The sequence below is a fragment of the Panthera uncia genome (genome assembly GCF_023721935.1).
Source record: "Panthera uncia isolate 11264 chromosome B2 unlocalized genomic scaffold, Puncia_PCG_1.0 HiC_scaffold_24, whole genome shotgun sequence".
Lineage (NCBI taxonomy): Eukaryota > Metazoa > Chordata > Mammalia > Carnivora > Felidae > Panthera > Panthera uncia.
The window spans coordinates 7,985,090-8,010,241 of record NW_026057580.1 but is presented as its reverse complement, the minus strand read 5'-3'; the positions used below and the strand labels follow the sequence as shown (position 1 = coordinate 8,010,241).

General features: G+C 41.6%; 2 protein-coding genes across 3 annotated transcripts in view; both read right to left on the bottom strand.

The window, feature by feature from the left end:
• The window catches only part of NUDT3 (nudix hydrolase 3), a 125,385-nt gene extending 116,767 nt beyond the window's left edge, over nucleotides 1–8,618 (bottom strand). Inside the window, exon 1 of the mRNA XM_049653431.1 lies at nucleotides 8,221–8,618. Within this exon, the coding sequence (XP_049509388.1) occupies nucleotides 8,221–8,319 (99 nt within the window). The 5' untranslated portion in view covers nucleotides 8,320–8,618. The remainder of the gene's footprint in view (nucleotides 1–8,220) is intronic.
• The window catches only part of RPS10 (ribosomal protein S10), a 163,322-nt gene that overhangs the window by 121,218 nt on the left and 16,952 nt on the right, over nucleotides 1–25,152 (bottom strand). The gene's annotated exons all lie outside the window — the stretch shown is intronic.

The window sequence follows — 25,152 nt, the reverse complement described above, 5'->3', positions numbered from 1 at the left end:
CAGCCACTCTGGCCTGCTTGCTGCTTTTCCTCCTGGCCAAAGTCGTCCCCCACTTGGGGCCTCGGTAATTGCTCTTCCCCTGCCCTGCCATTCAGAGCCTACCCAGCCACAATTTGCCAATCCCCTCCCCACTCTCAGGACCATCGCACACTTATCTCCTGCCCAGCACCATCACTGCCTAAAATCAAGTTCACTGATATTTCTGCTCATTGACTGTCTCCCCGCATTTGTTATCAGAAACTTCACAAGAGCAAGAGCCTCCACTCTGCCTCATTCACAGCTGCATTCCAAGAACAGTGTCTGGCCCAGAAGCAGGCATTCAATAAAGTTTGTAAAATGAATGAATGAATATAAGAATAAACATTTTTCCCTACTCAAAGGGTTAGTAAGCTAGGAAGCAAGGGTTTCAAGAAGGCTGGGACAAAGACTGTGAACATTCTTGAGCCATGTTACTTTAGGGCAGAAATTCTCAAACTGGATTCAAGAAAGTTTTCTTCGGTCTGAGAGGATTTTACTCAACAAGTTGTCTTCAGGTGCATATGTTTTATTACTAAGTTTTAGGTTTGGGGGTTTTATTTCCAAATCCAATTCCCTATTCTTTTATCCACATATCTTTTTTGCCTGTGATGGTTCCTTTGTTCTGTTTCGTACGTTAACCACCATAAAGGAAACACTTCAAGACTCAGTACTCACAAACTTGACATCATATCTCTTTCACTTTGACCTAGATAAGGAACAAAACGATGATGACAGGAAAATATTATGACCATCCCTATCAACCTTCATTTTCAAATTAATTACTCTACTATCAACTAAACTTTGGAATCCAGATTTGACATACACTGTTGGCTATGAACCACAATATTTTTTTTTTTTTTCTGAGAGAGAGACAGCGTGCGGGAGGGGGAGGTACAGAGAGAGAGCGGACAGAGGATCTGAAGTGGGCTCTGTGCAGCTAGCAGAGGGCCTGATGCGGGGCTTGAACTCACAAACCATGAGATCATGACCTGAGCCGAAGGCAGATGCTTACCCAACTGAGTCACCCAGGTGCCCTGGCTATCCACTGCTTGATTATAGTTTGTTGATGTATTTATTTACTTAGAAATAAAAGGTTCCAAGCTATCAGCAAAATGAAAATCCTTTTCCTCGGGTGATGAATCACTAGGATTGAGGATCAGTACATTTTATCAACCATCCAACACAAATCCTGCAAGATGGCATAGATTCACAAGTTCAACATCTGAAAGAAATCCTAAGTGCCCTGTCATGGGACGATCCACTGAGATTCCAAAAAGATTTACAACCAAATACACATACACTCCCATTGGGCTGATAGTCAACATTATCAGACACCTTGTCACTAAGATACTGGAAAAAAGAGACAGAAGACTTCCCTGAAACATTGTTATCACCACATTATTGGTAGACCCTAGCATTCAGTGTATTTGGGGTATTTTCAATTCCTCTACTAGACCGTAAGCTTAAAAACAGGGGCAATGTCTTCATTCATGCATTCACACAGTCAACAAATAGTATTGAGCATATACTATGTCCTAAACAACAAGGATACAGGAGTGAATAAAACAGACAAAAACTCCTATCCCCATGAACTAGCTTATATTCTAGTGAGAGGAAACAGACAACAACAAATGAGTACATACCATGTCTTGGTGGTGATTTGTGCTGCCAAGAAAAAACAAAGCCTAAGAGACACAGTGACAATGGACTGGTGTATTATGTAGCATGATCGTTAAAGACCTGTCTGATGAGACGAAAACTAAGCAAAGACCCAAAAGAAGGGAGCTAGCCATGCAGATAATACGGAGAACAAACAGTACAGAGGCCAGTGTGGCTGGAGGAGAGGAATGAGTAAGAGGGAGAGTGGTAAGAGATGAGATCAGAGCTACAGCAGGGGACCCGAACATCCAGAGCCTTAGAGGTCATGGTGAAGACTGTGGATTCACAGAGACAGAATACCACTGGAGCAGAGGAGTGACATGATCTGACTTCTGTGTTGGAAGAATCACTCCAGCAGCTGTGGTAGACAAGACTAGAGGAGTGAGGGCAGAAGCAAGGAGACCAGTCAGGAAGATTCAGCAGTAGTCCAGACAAGCGGCAATCATGGGTTAGGGTAGGACAGCACAGTGGAGGTTGAAGGGTTAAGGTTAGGCAGGATCTGCTGTCAGATTAGACGTGGGTATGACAAAGGGAGAAGTCAAGGATGACTCCTAGATATCTAACCTGAGCAACTGGTAGCATGGAGACTTCACTTACTGAAAGAGGCACACCAGTAGGAGAAGCAGGTTTGTTGCTGTTTGTTTTTTGGTGGACAGAATCAAGAGTTCAGTTTGGGTATTTTAAGTTTGAGATGCCTATCAGATACCCAAATGGAAATACTGAGTAGACTGCAGGATATTCAAGCCCTGATTTCAGGAGAGAAATTAGGGCTAAACAGAGACAGCCGAAAGTAATCAGTATAAATACGGTACTTAAAGATGAGACTAGATGAGATCACCTACTAGTGCGTGTTGGGGTGGAAGGTGGTTCAAAGACTGTGTCCTTGTGCACTGCAATGGAAGAAGTCAGGAAAATGAGGAGGAATACAACAATACTAACAAGGAACAACCAGAAAGAAAGGGAAGAACTAGAAAGATACCCTAAAAGCAAGGTAAGGAAAGTGTTTCAGGAAGAAAGGAAAGATGGGGTAACAAGGACTGAGAACTGGATTTGTTAACTTGTTATCTTAAAGACTGGTTTTGGCAGAATCACAGGAAAGAGTGCCTGACTGGAATGAGTTCGAGAGAGAATGGGAACCAGGATCGTGGAGACAGCAAGTACAGAAAAGTTTTGCTGTAAAAGGAAAAGAGAGAAATGGGATGGTAGCTGGAGGGAACAAGGGGCAAGGGAGCAGTTCTTTTAAGATGGGAATTACTATAGCCTATTTGCCCTGGGAATGATAAAGTAGAGAAGGAAAGGCAATGAAGCAGGAAAGACAGGACACCGATCAGAGTGAGGCCCCTGGGCAGGTGGGAGGGGGTGCATACAAATGCACAGCAGGCAGACAGGCTGGCTTCATGAGGAACCACAGCCTTATTTACCTGGGAATTCCCAGGTTCTTACACAGAGACTAGTCCATGATAGGGCTCTCAAAAAATGAATAAACTAATGTATTCTCAAACAAGGGCCCTTCCTTTCTGTACTAGGCTATGAAGAAAAATATAGATTGCTTCACACAAAGTAGATAGGCAACACTGTATTTACGGAGAAATGAGAATTGCTCAAAAGCAAAAAAAAAAAAAAAAAAAAGTTAGGGCAAAGAATGGGAGAAAATGGAGATTGCAGTATGATTTCAGAACAGAAGTCACATCTCAGGAAACAGGCAGAAAAGGAGGTAGTGGGAGAAGTGTCTAACTGACTAACCGGTATTATTAGGTAGGCACAAGGGAACACACACACAAGAAAGCCTCCAGGAAAGACAGAGAAATGAGGATCAGAAATGTCCAGTCAGGTGACTGGATCAACGCACCCATCCTGATCTTAGAACAATGTAATACCGGACAATCACCAAGATCTGTTACAAAAAGACTCTCCAAACAGCCTGGGATCTACTGGAAGCTCTTTGTCATGGTTATCGCCTCTGGGATTACCACTCGTGTTTTACTCCCCTGTCTAGAGCCCAGGGGAAGGTGTGGTCTTGCAGTGACGTCCTTCCACCTGCTCCTCTAGGAGTCAGTTTTACTGACAAACACTAAGGCCACCAGAGTCTCTGCCCATGGAGGATCTCCTGTATCAATCATCTACACACCCAACCTCATGAGTTCAAGGAGCTGAGAAAATGAAACGGCAACCCCTTGCCAAGAGATGGAAAAGCCCAACAAACCAAACTAAGACCCTTAAAGACAGTATTGTCCTTTCTTATTAAAAGCAGTTTTAGGGACACCTGGGTGGCTCAGTCGGTTAAGCGTCTGACTTCGGCTCAGGTCATGATCTCGAGGTCCATGAGTTCGAGCCCCACGTCGGGCTCTGGGCTGACAGCTCGGAGCCTGGAACCTGTGTCAGATTCTGTGTCTGCCCCTCCTCTGCTCGTGCTCTCTCTCTCTCTCTCTCTCTGTGTCTCTCAAAAATAAATTTAAAAAATAATAAAAATTAAAAAACAATAAAAGCAGTTTTAATTTTTAATATACAGGGAAATCTAACTGAGAAAGATCCTATCAGTACTTTTTTTTTTCCCTTGAGTAAAAACAGACCCAATAGGCACAGCTTTAACTTTCCTAGGGACTGTGACATCATCTGGTGTATAGCCTGTGTCACTGGCCTTTGTGAGTATTTCACACTGCTAGATAGTTCAACTGTCTAAAAGGCCTGTTATACTCCCCCCACTCCACTCTGGGGAGGGTACAAAGCAAGCCCACTCCTAGTGTGTCCCACTTCCTGTCATTATAGAGGCTCCAAAAAGGGGGAAGAAGGAAAATCACAACTGGAAGTGCTTTCGGAGAGGCAAAGTTGAATAACAGGACAAAGATGAATGTTATATTACCCAATCCAGAACAATAAAGTCTTACTCAAGAGATCAGTTTCAGTCTTCTATACTGTTTAGGATAAAATATTAACTGGAAGATACGGCAGATTAAAAACATACACGCATATGTATTTGCTAATCTTTTTTGTGGGTCCAAGATCTTATCTTAAATGTAGGCCTACTATTGAACAGTGAGTTGTCTTTCACATACCACACCCACCATGACCTATGTTTTCCAGTTCAGGTTTCTATAAAGAAAAAAAAAAACCCTGAAAACATTCATGTGCAGATCTATGTGCAGAGTCCTTCTAGACTTTCAAGACTCCCTTTCCAACTCTTACAGTTTGCTTACCCATACAACTGAGCGGTAATTTCTTTTAATGACTTGCAATTGAGTCATTCTAAAGCATTTGAGGGGCGCCTCGGTGGCTCAGTCGGTTGAGCATCCGACTTCGGCTCAGGTCATGATCTCACAGCTCATGAGTTAGAGCCCCGCGTCAGGCTCTGTGCTGACAGCTCAGAGCCTGGAGCGTGCTTCGGATTCTGTGTCTCCCTCTCTCTCTGCCCCTAACCCACTCACATTCTGTCTCTCTCTCTCTCAAAAATAAATAAACATTAAAAAAAATTTTTTTAATAAATAAATAAAGCATTTGAAATACAAAACCACTCTTTTTGAATTCAAATTTCATGGGCTTACATCATATTTAATTACACTGCAGAATTACAATAACAAGAATGATGAATATAAACAAATACAGGAATAAATATAACTGAATCTTTGTAAGCACACAATTGGCTGGGAGGCCTCATGGTTGGGGGGTTATATCAGACCCAGTGGCGGAGAGGGCAACACCAAGTATTCAGTGCACCAAGTTGGTTAAAGCAGTGGCTGGGTAAAAGACTCTCTACTGTGTACCAGGCTCAAAGTACTGTAATAAATATGTTACTTATCATGAATGCCCCAAAATTAACAATCAGTAAAACTTGTAAGTGGGGGGGGGGGGGGGGGGGGGCTGTGGATTTTCTGGCTATTGATTCTTATTTATCAACAGGAAAAACAGCCAGAGGTTTGAAGGAAAGGAAATTCCTTGTCTTCATGCTGTTGGGCCTGTTTGTTCTATCTCTCCCACTAGACTCCAAGCTCCCTACATGTCTGTTTCCTTTTATCTCAATAAACTTGCTCAGTTCACTTGCTGAGTATGTTCCCACTTCCTAACGTGGATCTTATAAGTAAAATTTCCTGGGACTGAAAAAAAACGTTAGAAGGTCTGATTCACAGTCTACTACCTGTTAATATTTTCTATCTCTTTTTCTTTACATTGTATGTATGTTTCCTGACACTGGTTAATTGAATTTATTAACCAGGGTTCCATTTATATTTATATTACTGTTATATTAATACTGATAATATTCTATGAACTATTCTATCTTGATTAAAGCCATAAGTTCCCATTACAAAATAAAACCAGGCTGAATGTCCTACTGAGTTTGAATTTCACATTCCCACAATATGTGGCAGCTAATACTTCCAGTTTCTGGCACTTCTATTGAGAACATAAAAGTTCTCCCGGAACTAACAAATTACTTCCCTTCTAACACAATTATGTAATCTGAGAGTTGAACGACACCCTAGAGATTATTTTGTGGTCCAAAATCCCTCCCAATTAAGGGATCCCATCAATAAGTACTCAATTTGGGGGGACAGGGAAGGATGTTTATCTTTAAATCCCACATTATAGGGTTCTGCACCCATAGTAGGCTCTTAATACATACTTGTTTAGTTGAACTGAACAAGTCTAAAATGGGTGCATTTCATTAATTTTCTTGTTCTTTCTGGGCTTTTAGCTGTAACATCCAATGAATCTGTAATTAAAAATTTGCATGAATCTTCTGCTCATTAACCAATGTTCAAAAAGAAATTCAAGGAAACTCCACAGTCAAATGTTTTAACATTAAGCCTGCTAATGGCTAATGTCAGTACATAATAAAACTAACAGAAAATGGAAAATCAAGTTTTAGTTTGCGTATGGCCTATAAAGGGTTGCCAATTTACCCAAAATACTCACATGTTCTCAATTTCTAGTATGAGTTTTTAAAAACGAATAAAGTCTTGCATCCTTCATACAACTAAATTATACACCCTTCTACTTATAATTGGGGTGCTCACAGACTTAACCACAGTACTGAAGACATGTTATTATGCTAATTAATTTTCCCTCCAGTTAAAACAGACTGTGATCCCATCTGATTTCCCATAATATGATATGATAAGAGAACAAAGCCTGTAGAGCAGTAAACACCACCAACAATTTTACCTTACTCAAGTATGTATTCCAAAACTATGTAATTTACAACATGGCCCTACTTAGTACCTCTATTACCAGGCATCTGTTTTGGGGACTTTTACAATATATGATAGGACACAAAGTATATATTTCCAAATTCCATTTCCTTCTGTTTTGCTGAAAGGGAACACACACACACACACACACACACACACACAGTCCCTCAACAGCACAATTACCGCTTTACTAAATTTTTTCAGGCAATAATTTAAAGTCCCACTTCCTCCTAAATATCTCTGGACAGCAACTCTTGGCAATCCATCTGTCTCTTTCATCACAGCTTCTTTTCATAACTAACGGGTCAAGTTCCGCTCCCCCCATTTCAACACCATGCACTGTACTTGTAGCCTGCCGCGATAGCCCACTGCTGAATGCCAGAATATAGCATATTGAATTTCACTGTCCTTCATTGTTTCCACTTTAACTGCCATTTTACCACCATGCACAGGAGACAAACGCTTTCCCCACAGGCATCTTATGAATTTCCAAAGCAGCTAATTCTTTGTGGATTTACAAAAACGTTTGCCTTCTCTAAATTCCCTTTATCACCACAGAAACGGCTCTGAAAAGCTGAGATTTTTTTTTAAGTACCCCAAGCAAAAACTGATTTTAAGCATTTCTATTTAGCTAGCAAATTTAATCCTAAAGGCCTTCCTATAGGGCAATGTCAGGGCACAGATCTGAAACACCGCCTTTGGCCTTCCCAATGAAAATGAAATATTTTCAGCCCATAAAAATTATCTTATCAAATGTCCTTTCTTCTCAGCTACACTAGAAGGGGCTACCCAGCGCATTGTAAAATAAACAATTAGCTTTGGCTTTTGCACTACGCCCTAAATCTTCCCAACCCCCCCCCCCCTCCTTAAGCTCACAGACACACATAATCCCTCTGCAACCCCGAAACCCGCCAGTGAAGTGGACTATTTCTCTGGCACAAAAGGCCGGCCTGCCCCTCGTGCACCGCGGCCTCTGCACACATGTGCGGGCTGACAAGTGCTGAGCTGCCCTTCCTGGATCCAAAGCTGGAGGCCTGGCCCGAAAGCCACACACTTCCCCACCCACCGCCTTCTCTCCGCCGCCACTCTCCCCTATGACAGGCGACGGGCTCTGAAGCTCCCTCGGCCGGATCGGTGCCGTGTGGCCACGCTCGGACCCGCTTCCCCTCCGCCCACCGTCCTTTTTCCTCTCTCCTCTTCCTCGGCTCAAGAAATTCCGTCGGAACTTCATTCAGACGAAAGGAGCGGCCCTGCCAGGGGCGGCAGCACACCGTCCCCCGGCGGCCGCGCCCCCCGCGCCTCGGCTGGCGGTGGCCGCCGACTCCGGCGACCCCCGGGCCCGCCGGGCCCGGAGCCTCACCTCCTCCTCGCTCTCGCTGCGGAAACACAGGCACGCGGCCCGCTTCTTGTAGCCGTCGCCGTCATAGGTGCGAGTCTGATTCGACTTGAGCTTCATCATCCTCCGGGCCCGGGTGGGGGTGCGGAGCGGGTCGCGGGAGTCGAGGGTGGGGAGCCCGCTCCGGACGGACGCGCGCGCGCGTCCTCGGCTCGGCCAAGGGAAGCAGGGAGGGGAAGCCGCTTCTCCGCTACACGGCTCGGCCGCTGGCCCGCCACGGCTGCCTCATTCCCCCCGGCCCAGGCCCCGCGCCGCCGCCGCCGTCACGGCTGCCGTCGCCGCTGCCGCCACGGCCGCCGCCCCCTCTGCCGCCGCCACCCCCGACGACGACCGCGCCGCCATCTTGGGCGCGCTGCGTCAGCGGCGTAAAGCCGCGCCGGCCTGCGGGACGGCCGCGCGCTCGCAGCGCAGGCCGCGTCCGGGAATCGCACCCTCCCAGTCCGCGCGGCGTAAACGAGCGTCTGGAATGAAAGGGCCGTGCGAATGGAGGCGGCCGCAACGCCAGGAGCGTAGGGGTGGGGAAGGTGGGGCGTGCGCGGAGGAAGTCCGGGGAGAAAGGGGTGCGGACGCACGGTCGCCCCGCTCGGCTGAGCAGCGTCCGGAGCGGAGATCCGGCTATCCAGCTACGCGGCCTGGCGAAGGGAGAGCGGGGGACTTGCCCAAGGTCACACCGCAGTTCCACGGGCGAAGATGACCCAAGGTCAGGCCGCCCGATCTCGGCCTTGTCCGTTCATCTGGGAGGGGGTGAAGGGGAAGGTCTGGAGGAAAAAGTGGGATGCGATTAAACGCCCTGGAGTGTGCAACCTAAATTATCTGGGATTAGGCACTGCACGTCAACGCGGGTGGGGGGTGGCGGGTGCACATTCAATTGACATCCAGAAGCTGTGGAAGTCTCAGGGGCTGGGACATTAACAGATGTTTATCCTGCAATCCTTGATAGGTGCAAAAACAAATGCTTTCTCTTAAGGTAAACAGAAGGTCCAGAAAAGGAAGATGGGTGTGTGTGTGTGTACGTACACACATAATGCAAATCATAAGGCATCATCGTTCCTGGCAATAAACTAGGACTATATAGTGTGGATGTCAAACACATATATTCTCCAGGGGAAAATATATACCCACACACTGTAGAACAAGGAAAAACGTATAACCTGTGGATATTCTCAGCAGCCCAGACCAAACATAATACGATGCCCGTTCCCTGAATGTGCAATATTTGTCTATGAATTGTTTATTTCCCTTCTTTAACTTGCTTGTATTTGGCACAGTCAAAAAAAACAGGTTCTAAACCAAACCTGGGTTGGGATCTCAATTATATTTATTTACCCCTCTATTTGGCAACTGGCACATGGTAGTAACTTAATACATTGCAACTAGTATTAGTGATACTTCACTCAATGCTTGACACGTAAAATGTGGAGTTTCAGTTAATTTGGGTCAATCCACATGCAATACAATTCCCAAAATCTTGGTCATTTTGGTTGTCTTTATAGCTTTCTCTTCTGCCATTACATCTCTGAAAGGAAGGAAGAAAGAAAACAAGTTCTGACTGTAGATATCCTCTAACGTGTTTGTCAAAAATCTGAAAAATACAGAGGGCATACAAAATTAAATCAGGTATCTCTGAGCACATTCAGTAGAGACTTGTAGCCCTCCCCCCGACCCCCACCCCCACCCCCACCCCCGGCCTTTTCCCCCATGTTATTACTTTTTTTTTAATAACACTTCTAATTACTACCTAATAGTCCATCATAGGGATGCCCCATCAATTATTTTATCTTTTCCCCATTGTTAGAAGTTTAGGTTATGTCCCCTGTTTCATTAGAACAGCAATGAATGTCCATGAACATAAATCCTTAACCCTATCTCAGGTATTTCCTCAAGATAAATTCCCAGAGGCAGATCAAGGGGGTAGGAATATCTTTGTGGCTCTTGCTGCCTGTTGCCAAAGCCTTTGCAGAAAAGTCTGAGTGTAATCAATCCAGCAGCTATACAGCCACAGTGTACTACTATCTGCTGTTTTCTTAAGGTTGAGAGCAGAAATGCAAATGACGTTCCTGGTCTCAGTACACCAGAGTGAAGGTAATAAGCAAGTTAGATCGTAAACTCCTCACGGGCAGGCCCTGTGTCATCTACCTGCATGTCTCCACCTTCTAGCACAAGGCCTTGTCCAAAATAAGAGCTCAGTAAATGTTGATTAAGTAGGTGGATGCAGTTTTTCTGTTGTTTCTAATTCCTTCCCCAGCTTACGGGCCTGTGTAGTTGCAAGAACCCACAGGACCACTCCAGGTTTCTTGCTTTTGTAGTAATTACTTTTTCTTTGTAATTTTTCTTTTTACTTTCAACCAAAGGATCCCACCCTTTCCTGGAAGATAGCAGTAAAGACCAGATTTAAATTCATTAAAAAATTATTATATTATTCCAGTTAAATACTTCTCCAAAAGTGCTACAAGAAAGAACTAGTATGGGGGCACCTAGGTGGCTCAGTGGGTTGAAGTGTCCGACTTCAGCTCAGGTCATGATCTCACCATTCGTGAGTTCGAGCCCCTAGTTGTGCTGACAGTTCAGAGCCTGGAGCCTGCTTCAGATTTTGTGTCTCCCTCTCTCTTTGCCCCTCCCCTGCTTGTTCTCTCTCTCTCCCTCTCTCTGTCTCTCTCTCAAAAATAAATAAAAAACATTTTAAAAATTAAAAAAAAAAAAACACCTACTTACAGTTTCTTGAACCTCTAGGGCATCATCCAGGTCTTTGAACATGCTTCCCTGGTGTCTAGAAGGCTTTTCTTCCAAGACCCTCACTTCATTGTTTCTCCCCACCAACCCAGAAGAAGCCAAATTATATTTATCCTTTGAAACTCAACTTGAGGGGCTCTTGATTTCAGCTCAGGTCATAACCTCATAGTTCATGTGATCAAGCCCCACGTCAGGCTCTACCCTGACAGCACAGAACATGCTTGGGATTCTCTCTCACCCTCTCTCTCTACCCCACCGTCTCTCTCTCCCTCTCAAAATAAATATTTTTAAAAACTTGAATTAAGGGGCACCTGGGTGGCTCAGTTGGTTAAGCATCCGACTTCAGCTTAGGTCATGACCTCACAGTTGGTGGTTTCAAGCCCCATGTCAGGCTCTGTGCTGACAGCTCAGAGCCTGGAGCCTGCTTCAGATTCTGTGTCTCCCTCTCACTCTCCCCCTACCCCACTCATGCTCTGTTTCTCTCCATCTCAAAAATAAACATTAAAAGATATAAACAATAAATAAATAAACAAATTAAAAGTTACCTCCTCCAGGGGTGCCAGGGTGGCTTAGTCAGTTAGGTGTCTGACTCTTGATCTCAGCTCAGGTCTTGATCTCAGGGTTGTGAGTTCAAGCCCCACCACACAGGGCCCCGAGCTGGGCATGAAGCCTACTTAAAAAAAAAAAAAAAAAAAAAAAAAAGGCTACCTCTGGCCTGAGTTTGTCCTGCTTTATCACATTGTCACATGGTACAGTACTGTCACAGTTTTCTTGCCAATCTCACATTTTAAACTTCTTGAAGGCAGTCTATGTTTCACTTATCCTTGTTTATTTCACTCTGCAGTTATCTCAGGGCCTGACACAGAACACACCTCAAAACAATTTTGTTAATGAAAAAACAACTCCTGCTCTTCCAAAACCTGATCTTGAGTACAGAGCTTAATTATTTGCTCAGTATGGAATGAGACTCACTTGTCTGTAGGAACACCCCCCCGCTCAACGACACACCCAAAATCTGCCCTTTGAATGAAGACCACATAGCATTCTCCTGATCCCACACTTCAGGGATCATCCATAGTAACTTTTTAGGGTTAATCCTGAATGGAATGACAAAATACAGAAAATTGGTTTTCACAGGTTCCTTGCTCCATCCTGCGTCCTTAACATGCCATTCACTCTGTCCACCTCCCAGGACTACCTTGTCCATCCCATCAAGTCCCCCAGGAGCACCTAGTGTTTCTGATCCCTGCTGTTGTAGTACTTACCCATTGATGCATAACAAATCTCAAAATGTAGTGACTTAAAACATAAATCATTTCTCATGATTTCTGTGGTTAAGAATCTTGGAGTTGAGGCACCTGGGTGGTTCTGTAAGTAAAGCTACAGGTCTTGATTTCGGCTCAGGTCACGATTTCACAGATCATGGGATGGTGCCCCACATCAGGCTCTTTGTGCTGGGCATGGAGCCTGCTTGACAGTCTCTGTCTCTCTCTGCCCCTCCCCTGCTCTTTCTCTCCCTCAAAAAATAAACATTAAAAAAAAAAAAGAATACAGGGTGCCTGGGTGGCTCAGTTGGTTAAGCGTCCGACTTTGGCTCAGGTCATGGTCTCACTGTCTGTGAGTTCGAGCCCCGTGTCGGACTCTGTGCTGACAGCTCAGAGACTGGAGCCTGCTTTGGATTCTGTGTCTCCCTCTGTCTCTCTCTGCACCACCCCACCCTCGAGCTCCATCTCTCTCTGTCTCTCAAAATAAATAAACATAAAAAAAAAAGATCAAAATCTAGGGTGACTAGGTGGCTCAGTTGGTTAAGTGTGGGACTCTTGATTTTGGCTCAGGTCATGATCTCACAGTTTGTGAGTTCCAGCCCCACATTGGGCTCTCTGCTGTCAGCACACAGCCTGCTTCAGAATCCTCTATCTCCCTCTCTCTCATGACCACTCGCTCTCTCTCTCCTTCAAAATCAATAAATAAACTTAAAATCATCAATGATCTAAGTTCCTACTTTAAAAAGTTAGAAAAAAAACAAGTAAATTAAACCCAATGTAAGTAGAATAGAGAAGAAATCAATGAAATAGAAAACAAACAATAGAGAAAATTAACAAAGCCCAAAGTTTGTTCTTTGAAAACACTAATAAAATTCATAAATCATGAGCAAGACTGATAAAGAAAAAAAAGAGGAAAAAGCAAATTACCAATATTATTAATGAAAAACGGGGGCACAATAGATCTTTAGACAGCAAAAGAGTAATAAGGGAATATAATGAAAAACTTTAAGCCAACAATGTCAACAAGTAGGTGAAATAGACAAATTCCTAGAAAAACAATTTACCAAAAATAACAAAATAAAAAATTTGAACATCCTTATCTATGTAACAAATTGAATTTGTTGAAAGCCTTCTCACACTTTAGTTAATAAAAATGTATTGACATTGGTGACAAAGATTGACATTGGTGACAAACATTACCATATTAATGTAAGATGTCAGCAATAGGATCTGGGTGGGGTTAGGAACTCAGTTACCTTCACAACTTTTCTGTAGATCTAAAACTATTCTAAAACAAAAAGTCTATTTTAAAAAAAAAAGTCTCCCCACAAAGAAAACTCCAGTGTCAGGTGGTATTTTGGTGAAATCTATCAAATATCCAAAGAAGTAATACTAATCCTACACAAACATTCAGAAAATAGAAGACGTAAGAGTACTTCCCAATTTGTCTTATAAGGCAAAGATAACCCTGATTCCAAAATCTGATAAAGACATTACAAGATAAGAGTTACAGACCTATATTCCTTACGAATATGCATACAAAAAAAAAAAAAAAAAAACCAATCCTGAACAAAAATATCAGTAAAAATATCAGTAAATATGGGCGCCTGGGTGGTTTTGCCTCAGGTCATGATCTCTGGGGCTTTGTGGATTTGAGCCCTGTATGGGGTTCTGCACTAACAGTGTGGAGCCTGCTTGGGATTCTCTATCTCTCCTCTCTTTCTGCCCCACTCCTACTCGTGCTTTGATCTCTCTCAAAATAAACTTAAAAAAAAAAAAAAGAATCCACCTACATATACAGGGAAATACAAGAATGCAAGTTTAGCTTAACTTTACAAAGATCAAACAATGACATAAACCTCATGAACAGACTAAAAGAGAATAACTATATGATCATCTTGATCCAGGAAAAGTATTTTATAAAAAATGTTTAATAAAATTGTTTCATAATAAAAATGGTTAGCAAACTAGGAATAAAAGTGAACTGGGGGGGGGGGGGGGGGTGCCCCGCTGGTTCAGTTGGTGGAGCGTGTGATTCTTGATCCCAGGGTTGTAAGTTGAAGCCCCATGTTGCGTGTAGAGATTACTTAAAAATAAAATCTTAAAAAAAATAAATATAAAATAAAAAAAATAAAAATAAAATTTTTTTCAAAAAGTGAAACTTCTCAACCTGTTAAAGGATATCTCTCAACAATAACTAACACTATACTTAAAGGTAAAAGGTAAGATAAATCCTTCCCCACTAAGATAAGAAACAGGGCAAGAATACCTTCCCACCACTATAGTAAATATTATATTAGAGAACTTAGTGAAATAAAAAATGAAAAATAAATATAAGGCATAAGATTGGGAAGGAAATAAAACCATCACTATTCATAGACAACATGAGTGTATATGTAAGAAAATCTAAAAACAAGGCTCCACCCAAAATACTAGCACTAATAAGTGAAATTAGCAAAACGAAAGGAATCAAGATCAATACATAAAAAGTCGGTTTATTGTATAACAAGCAACAAACAATTGGAAAATGAAATTTAAACAAAATATCATTTACAATAGCATCAAAAATGTCAAATATCTAGGGGCACCTGGGTGGCTCAGTCATTTAAGCAGCTGATTTTGGCTCAGCTCATGATCCCACATTTGGGAGTTGAAGTTCCACATCAGGCTCTGTGCGACTGCTCAGAGCCTGGAGCCTTCGTCATATTCTGTGTCTCCCTCTCTCTGCCCCTCTCCTGCCCACGCTCTCTCTCTCTCTCTCTCTCTCTCTCTCAAAATAAATAAACATTAAAAAAAAAATTTTAAGTCAAATATCTAAAAATAAACCTAACAAAAATCGTGTAAGTCCTGTATACTGAAAACTACAAATATTGCTGAGAGAAATTAAAGAAGACCTAAATGAATGAAGGGGATGTGTCATGTTTATGGGTTAGGAAACTCAATATTGAAAAGAATCCATTCTCCCTAAGTTGATATATATATTCAGTGTAATTTCTATTTTAAAAAAATTATCAGATTATTTGGAAAAAGTAGGTATAGTAATTCTAAAATATACATGGAAACAAAAAGGATGTAGAATAGCCAAAAAAATCTCAAAGAAGAACAGAAACAGCATTGATATTACCAAATTTTAATACTTACTGTAAAATGACAGTAATCAGGGTTGTGGAATAACAGTGTAAAGACACACTAATAAATAAATGGAAGAAAATAGAGAACCCAAAAATAAACCCGCACTTATATGATTATTTGATTTTCAGCAAAGACACCTGAGCAATTCAGTGGAGAAAGGACAGACGTTTTAACAAGCGGTGCTGGAATAAATGGATATTCATGTGAAAAAAATGAACTATAACTCTTACCTCACACCATATGCAAAGATTAATTCAAGATGGATTGTAGACATTAACATAAAAGCAAAACCCATAAAGACTTTTGTGCAAAACATAAAATATCTTCATTACTCAAAAGGTAAACTTAAAAAAAAGCAATAACCATGAAAGGAAATTGATGTTAGACTTCATCAAAACTAAAAATTTCTACTCATCAAAAGACATCATTAAGACAATTAATAGATAAGTCATCAATGTGAAGAAAATATTTATAAAACATATCTGACAAAAGGATAGTATCCAGGATATATTAGTAACTACTACAACTCAGTAATAATAAAGACACATAACCTAATTTAAAACTGGGAAAAAATATAGATTTTCCAACAAATGATGCTAGAATAATCCATAACAAATAAAAAAGAAACTCAACCTAAATTTCATACAAAAATTAATTCAAAGTCGGGGCGTCTGGTTGGCTCAGTTGGTTAAGTGTCAGACTTCAGCTCAGGTCATGATCTCAGGTCATGAGCCCCGCATCAGGCTCTGTGCTGACAGCTCAGAGCATGGAGCCTGCTTCAGATTCTGTGTCTCCCTGTCTCTCTGCCGTCCCCCGCTTGCACTCTGACTCTCTCTCTCTCTCAAAAATAAATAAACATTTTTAAATATTTTTTAAAATTAATTCAAAGTAGATCATGGATTCAAATGTAAGACATAGGGGCACCTGGCTGGCTCAGTCAGTAGAGCATCTGACTGTTGATCCCATGGGCATAGAGGCTACTTAAAAAAAATGTAAGATATAAAAAACTATAAAACTTACAGGAAAAAAACATATGGCAAAATCTTCAGATCTAGTGCTAAGCAGACTTCTTAGATTTGACAAGAAAAATATGACCTATAAAATTTTTAAAAAATGGCGCCTGGGTGGCTTGGTTGGTTAAGTGTCCAACTTCGGCTCAGGTCACGATCTCACGGTCCGTGATTTCGAGTCCCGCGTCGGGCTCTGTGCTGACAGCTCAGATCCTGGAACCTGTTTCAGATTCTGTGTCTCCCTCTCTCTCTGCTCCTCCCCTGTTCATGCTCTGTCTCTCTCTGTCTCAAAAATAAATAAGCGTTAAAAATTAAAAAAAGTTAAAACAAAATTTTTTAAAATGGTAAATCAGACTTCATTAAAATTTAAGTATTTTGCTCTGTGAAAGACCCTGTTAAGAGTATGAAAAGACAAGCTACAGACTGGAAGAAAATGTTTGCATAGCACATATATGACAGAGGACTAGTATCTACAATAAAGAGTTCTCAAAACATAGTGATTAAAAAAACACACAATGGGGCACCTGGATGACTGAGTTGGTTAGGCATCCAACTTCAGCTTGGGTCATGATCTCACAGTTCGTGAGTTCAAGCCTCACACTGGGCTCTGTGCTGACAACTCAGAGTCTGGAGCCTGCTTCACATTGTGTGTCTCCCTCTCTCTCTCTCATGCTCTGTCTCTCTCCCAGCTCATGCTCTGTCTCTCTCTCTCAAAAACAACCCCCGCCACACACAATTTGGGGCGCCTGGGTGGCTCAGTCAGTTGAGCATCTGTCTTCAGCTCAGGTCACAATCTTACTTTTCGTGAGTTTCAGCCTCACACAGGGTTCTCTCCTTTCATTGGGGAGCCCACTTTGGATCCTCTGTCCCCTTCTCTCTCTGCCTCTCCCCTACTCATGCTTTCTCTCCCTCTCAAAAATAAACATTAAAATTTTTTTTCAAAACCCACACAATTTAATTAGAAAATGGGCAAAAGACATGAACAGACAGTTCACCAAAGGGGTATACAAATGGTAAATAAATACATGACAAGACATTCAGCACCACTATCCATTAGGGAAATGCATACTAAAACCAACTGAAATCTCACTCCTCACCAAGAGAATGGCTAAAATTAAAAATAGGATTAATATTAAATGCTGGCAAAGACGCAGAGAAACTGAATCACTCATATGTTGCTGGTAGGGATGTAATTTGGTACATTTTACCATATTCTCTGGAAAACAGCTGGACAGTTTCTTAAAAAATTAAACATGCAACAACCATATACAAACCAGCAATTGTAACTCCTGGGCATTTATTTCAGAGAAATGCAGATTTATGTTTATTCAAAAACCTGTACATAGGGGCACCTGGGGGACTAAGTCCATTAAGTCTGACTCTTGATTTTGGCTCAGGTCATGATCCCAGGGTCGTGGGATCCAGCCCTGCACTGGGCTCTGTGCTGATCGGCACATGCATATTCTCTCTCTCTCTCTCTCTCTCTCAAAAAATAAACATTAAAAAATTAATCTTTTAATTTTGAGATATTTGTAAATGTGTATGTTGTAAAGAAAAAAATAGTACAGAGAGACTGTACTTTTATCCAATTTCTCCTAATGGTAACATCAACATCTTGCAAAACTATATCTTTTTTTTTTTTTTTAGAGAGAGAGAGAGAGAGAGAGAGAGAGAGAGAGAGAAAGAGAGAGGATCTCAAGCAGGCTCTATGCTCAGCACAGAGCCCGACATGGGGCTTGAGGCTTGATCCCACCACCCTGGGATCATGACCTGATCCAAAATCAAGAGTCAGTCACTTAACTGACTGAGACACACGGGCACCCTGCAAAACCATATCTTAAAAATAAAATATTGCAAAACACTATCACCACCAGGATATTGATATTGATACAGTTAAGATATAGAGTATTTCTATCACCATAAGGATCTCTCTCTTGCTCTTTATAGTCACACCTACTTCCCTCCAACCCAATATCCTTCTTAACCCCTGGCAACCATTGGTACATACTCCATTTCTACAATTTTGTTATTTCATAAATGTTATGTACAGGGAATCATACAATATGTAACCTTTTGGGATTGGCTTTTTTCACTCAACATAATTCTCTGGAGATCATCCATATTGTTTCCTATTTCAATAGTTTATTCCTCTTTATTGCTTAGTAACTAACATTCCATGGTATGGATACACCAGAATTTATCTAACCTGTCATTCATTGAAGGACATCTAGACTGTTACCAGTTTGGGGCTACTGGAAATGAACATTTCTAGTACATTTCTATAAACATTTATGTACAGGTTTTTTTTTTTTTTTTAATGTTTATTTATTTTTGAGATAGACGGAGAGAGACAGAGAGAGAGGGAGGGACAGAGAGAGAGGGGAGAGAGAATACCAAGTAGGCTCTACACTGCCAGCACAGAGCCCTATGCAGGGCTCCATTCCATGAACTGTGAGATCATGACCTGAGACGAAATCAAGAGTCGGACACTCCAGTGACTGAGCCACCCAGGTGCCCCAAAAGATTAATTTCTTGAATGTTCAATTTTATTTTTTTCCAGCTTTGTGGGAAGTATCATTTTAAAAGCTTTTAAAGTTTCATTTTTTTTTAATTGGGCAAAAGATTTAACAGATATTTCATTTAAAAGAAGATGTAAGGAATGGCCAATAAGCACCTTAAAAAAGTATTCAGGGGCACCTGCGTGGTTCAGTTAAGCGTCTGACCTCAGCTCAGGTCATGATCTCGGGTTTCATGAGTTCGAGCACAGCATCAGGCTTTGCTGAGAGCTCAGAGCCTGTAGCCTGCTTCAGATTCTGTGTCTCCCTCCCTTCTGCTCCTCCCCCCGCAAAAAATAAACATTTAAAAAAAAATTCTTTTAAGTGTTCAACATCGTTAGTTGTCAGGGAAGTGCAAAGGAAAACCACATGAAATATACCAGCATGGCTAAATTTTGAAATAGTTAAATGAAAAAGACTGACAACATATGTTGTTGGGAGAATGTAGGGCAACTGCAACTCTTATCCATGGTTGGTGGAAACGTAAAATGGTACAACCACTTGTGAAAACTGCATGACAATTTCTCAAAAAGTGAGAAATATACCTACCACATGACCCAACAATTCCACTTCTAGGTATTTACCCAAGGGAATTGAAAATATATAGTCACCGAAAATTTGTATAAGAATGTCCATAAAGCCAGGGGCACCTGGGGGGCTCAGTCGGTTAAGCATCCACCTTCAGCTTGTGAGTTCAAGCCCCAACTTCTTGCGGTTTGTGAGTTTGAGCCCTGCATCAGGCTCTGTGCTGACAGCTCAGAGCCTGGAGCCTGCTTCAGATTTCTGTGTCTGCTCCTCTCTCTGCCCCTCCCATGTTCATGCTCTGTCTCTCTCTGTCTCTCAATAATAATAAATAAATGTTAAAAAAAATCTATATAAAAAAAAAGTTAGCGACATCCCAGAAGGATGTTGGCAACCATCAATAGAAGGGTGGGTAAACAAATCGAGGTGTAACTATACAATAGAATATTATTCATCCACAAACAGGAATGCATTATTGATAGATACATCAACATTGACGAATCTCAGAAACAGTAAAAATAAGCCTCATACAAAAGAGTCATACTGTATAATTCCATTATAGGAAGTCCTAGAACGGGGAGGACTAATCTAAGGTGAGGAAAAAAAACAAACAAAAGAGAACAATGGTTGCTTTGTGGGTATGGATGATGGTGATTAACTGGGAAGAAGAATGAGGGAACTTTCTAGAATGATGGTAAAATTCTATTTCTTAGAGGTTTGGGTTACACAAGTCCCGTTGTCACAACCCAGTGAACATATTCTTAGGATTTGTGTTTTTCACCTGTGGAAATAGTATTGAGCTATAACTAATAATATCCATGCTGAAACATTTAGGAGATACAGCATTTTTTTTTTTAATGTTTATTTATTTACTTTTGAGAGAGAGACAGAGCACAAGCGAGGGAAGGACAGAGAGAGAGAGAGGGAGACACAGAATCTGAAGCAAGTTCCAGGCTCTAAGCTGTCAACACAGAGCCAGATGTGGGGCTCAAACTCATAAACCATGAAATTATGACCTGAGCTGAAGTCAGATGCTTAACTGACTGAGCCACCCAGGCGATGTGGAGACAAAGTACTACTATCTGCAGTTTATTTGGAAATGAATTTTAAAAATAAGATGTAAACAGCGTACCTGGGTGGCTCAGTTGGCTAAGTTGACTCTTGATGTGAGATAAGTGACTCTTGATCTCAGCTCAGGTCTTAATCTCAGGGTCATGAGTTCAGGCCCCACACTGAGATCCACACTGGGCATGGAGCCTACTTAAAAAAAAAAAAAAAGAAAAAGAAAGAAAGAAAAATATGTATTAATGGATGGATATATGGATGAACAGATGGAAGGATAGCAATAAGTGAGAAAACATAGTAAAATGTTAATGGTAGAATGTAGGTAGTGGGAATATAAATATTCAATAATGGATTTTACAGTATGTGGCTAGATTTTCATAAAATGTTGGTTAAAAATGGACCTTGACCTCTATGCCACTCCATACACAAAAATTTATTTGAGGTCATAGACCTAAACATAAAACCAAGACTCACAATACTTCTAGAAGAAAGTATAGGAGAATATTTTCATGACCTCAAAGCAGGCAAAAATTTCTTAGAGGCCACAAAAAGCACAATCCATAAAAGGAAAAACTTGATTAATTAGTTACAGCCTGCTCACCAAAAGACACCATTAAGAAAACGAACGGACCAGCCTGGAAAACACATTTGTAATACATATATGTGTGACAGATGATTGGTATCCAAAATATATTTTTAAATTTATGCAAATTGGGGCACCTGGGTGTATCAGTTGGTTAAGTGTCTGATTTCAGCTCAGGTCATGATCTCATGGTTCGTGAGTTCGAGCCCCGAGTCAGGCTCTGCACAGTGTGGACCCTGCCTGGGACTCTCTCCCTCTCTCTCTGCCCCTCCCCTGCTCTCTCTCTCTCTCTCTCTCAAAGTAAATAAATAAACTTAAATGGAAAATACAATTAAACAGATGCCTCCCAAAATCAGACGTAAAAATGTCCAGCAAGCACATAAAAAAAGTGCTTAAGACCATTAGTTATCAGGTAACCATCAACAAAACTACAATGAGATACAAGTTCACACTCGAATAGGTAAAATAAAGACGACTCATAACAGCGAATATCGACTAGCTAGGATATGGAATGACTGAGACTCTCAAATAATTGGTGTATAGTGGTTGTACAATGAAACCGAGGAAGTATTTAGAACATTCTTATTAAGTTAAAAACATGCCTAGTCCTAGATATTTTATCCAACAGAAGTGAAAACAAATTTACACACACACATACACACACACACACAAATTTGTACAGGAATGTTTGTGGCAGTCCTATTCTTTATAGCCTCAAAATGGAAGTAGCCCAAACATACATCACTAGGAGAGTGAATAAATAGCGGCATATTCATTCAATGGAATACCACTCAATAATAAAATAAAATGAGCTAGGGAGGAGGAGGAACAGGTAATGGAGTACTGAGCTCATGTCCTCCCACAGACAGGACCAAAGCTACAGCTACATGTAGAGCAACTCTTTCTGAGAATGACCTGTAGACTAGCAGAACAGCTCTTCCACAGCTAGGGATATAAAGAAAAAGCCACATCGAAAGGCAGAAGGGGCAGAGATGTGGTCTAGTCAGGACCCACAGCCTGGGCACAGGGACCCACAAACAGGAGGGATATCACCAACGGAGAGGTCCTCCCTGAGGAGCGAGGAGTTCAAGCCCCACGTGAGGCAGCCCTGCCCTGGAGACCTGCACCAGAAAGAGCCCACATAATATCTGGCTCAGGAAATCAGCAGGGCTTAATTCTGGAAGAGCAGGGGGCCTTAGGAAACCAAGACTCTGCCCTTAAAGGGCACTTGCACAAACTTAATCATTGTGAACCCAGCAGTTTGAAAAGTGCCTGGGCTGTATGAGAAGGAAACTTACTGACTAATTTTAGGGCATGCGCCAGAGGGGCAAGGATCGGTAGGAACTTTCTCTGGGAATGGAAGCACTGGCAGGCACCATTTTTCTTACTCTCTTTCTACCTAGCTGGATTGGCACTGGTAGGCACAATTTCTCTATCTACCTTGCTAGTACCTCTCACCCTGCTAGGTATTCCACAGCCTCAGGGGGGACTGGCTTCCATGCGGAGTAGGGGGCCAGCCCCACCCACAAGCTCACTCCAGCACCAGCATCCAGGCATCACAGCCAGCCGATGGGGGACTCATGAGCCAGAGCACCTGGTTCTGGTGACCAGGACGGACTGCACTTCTGAGCCCCACAGGATGCCTTCTACATAAGGCCACTCCTTCAAGACCAAGAGACATAGCTGATTGGCCTAATACATAGACACAAACACAGAGAGTCATGCAAAATGGAGAGACAGAGGACTATGCTCCAAACAAAAGAACAAGACAAAACTTCAGAAAAAGAACTAAATGAAAAGAAGATGAACAATCTACCTGATAGAGTTCAAACTAATGGTCATAAATGCTCGCCAAACTCAGGAGAGAAGTGGATGAACAGTGAGAACTTCAACGAAGAGACAGAAAATATAAAAAAAACTAGTCAGTCAGAGAAAGACAAACATCATATGACTCCACTCATGTGTGGAATTTAAGATACAAAACAGATGAACATAAGGGAAGGGAAGCAAAAAAAATACAGAAACAGGGAGGGGGACAAAGCACAAGAGACTCTTAAATACAGAGAACAAACTAAGGGTTACTGGAGGGTTGTGGGTGGTGGGATGGGCTAAATGGGTAAGGGGCATTAAGCGGACACTTGGGATGAGCACTGAGTGTTATACATAGGGGATGAATCACTGGAATCTAGTCCTGAAATCATTATTGCATTATATGCTAACTTGGATGGAAACTAAAAAAATAATTTAAATAAATAAATAAGGAAAAAAAAGAAAATATAAAAAAGAACCATTCAGAGCTGAAGCATACAATAACTGAACTGAAAAATACACTGGGGCGGGGCACCTGGGTGGCTCTCGGTTGGTTGGGTATTCGACTCTTGATTTTGGCTTGGGTCATGGTCTCATGGTTCATGGGTTCGTGCCCTGCATCAGACTCTGTGCTGACAGTGTGGAACCTCCTTGGGATTCTCTCTCTCCCTCTCTGCCCCTCCCTCAATCTCTCTCTCTCTTTCTCTCTGTCTCAAAATAAATAAACTTAAAAAAAAGTTATAAAAAGAAAAAGATACTGGAGGGAATCAACAGAAGATTAGAGGGTGCAGAAGAATGGATCTGGAGACAGGGTAGCAGTAATCACCCAAGCTGAAGAGCGAAAGGAAGCAAGAATTTTTACTTTACTGTTTTAAATGTTTATTTTTGAGAGAGAGAGAATGCAAGCAAGGGGAGGAGCATAGAGAGAGGGAGACGGAGGATCCAAAGCAGGCTCTGCACTGACAGCAGGTAACCTGATGTGGGGCTTGAAGTCATGAACCGTGAGATCATGACCTGAGCCGAAGTTGGACACTTAACCGACTGAACCACCCAGGTGCCCCAAGAAAAAAGAATTTTAAAACATGAGGATATTTATTGTAAGGGACCTCTGGGACAACAAACATCAAGTGCACTGATATCGGCATTATAGGGATCCTAGAGGAGAAGATAGAGGGAAATGGGCAGAAATAGGTAAAGGGAATTAAGAGGTACAGACTTCCAATTTTATTTTTTTTAATTTAATTTTATAATCGTTATTTTTTTTAGGGTTTTATTTTTAAATAATCTCTACATCCAACGTGGGGCTTGAATTTACAACCCTGAGAACAAGAGTTGCATGCTCTACTGACTGAGCCAACCAAGCACCCCCAGACTTCTAATTTTAAAATGAGTCATGGGGATGTAAGGTACAGCATAAGAAATACAGTCAATCATATTGTAACAATTTTGTATGGTGACATATGGTAACTAGACTAGGGGCGCCTGGGTGGCTCTGTCAGTTAAGCATCCAACTGTTGATTTCGGCTCAGGTCATGATCTCATTTTCATGGGTTCGAGCCTTGTGTTGAGCTCTGCTCTGGCCACATGGAGACTTTTGGGGATCTTTTCTCTCCCTCTCTCTCTGCCCCTCCCCTGTTCATGCTCTCTCTCTCTCAAAATAAATAAACTTTAAAAAATAAAAAATATATATTACATAATTCCACTTATATAAAATCTATATAGAGAGGTGCTTGGGTGTCTCAGTTGGTTGAGCACCAGATTCTTGATTATGGCTCAGGTTATGATCCCAGGGTCATGGGATGAAGCCCCACGTCGAGTTCCACATTCTCTCTCTCTCTCAAATTTAAAAAATATTAAAATATCACAAAAATGGGAATAAATTTAACAAAACACCTTGCACTACAAACTACAAAATTTTGTAGAGAGTGAAGAAGATCTAAATAAATGGAGAGAGATGTCACACGAGTGAATTGAGAGACTTGATTGACATGGTTAAGGAGTCACCTCTCCTCAACCTGATCTATGTATTCAAAGCAATCCCAATCAAAATCACGGAGAGCTAATTGGTTTTTGGTTTTTTTTTTTAGAAATTGACAAACTGATTCTAAAATTTACATATAAATGTAAAACGTCAGTAGCCAATACAATCTTGAAAAAGAAAAATGCTGGAGGACTTATCTGTCTAACAGTCTAAAGCCAATAGTAGTCAAGGCTGTGATTTTGGT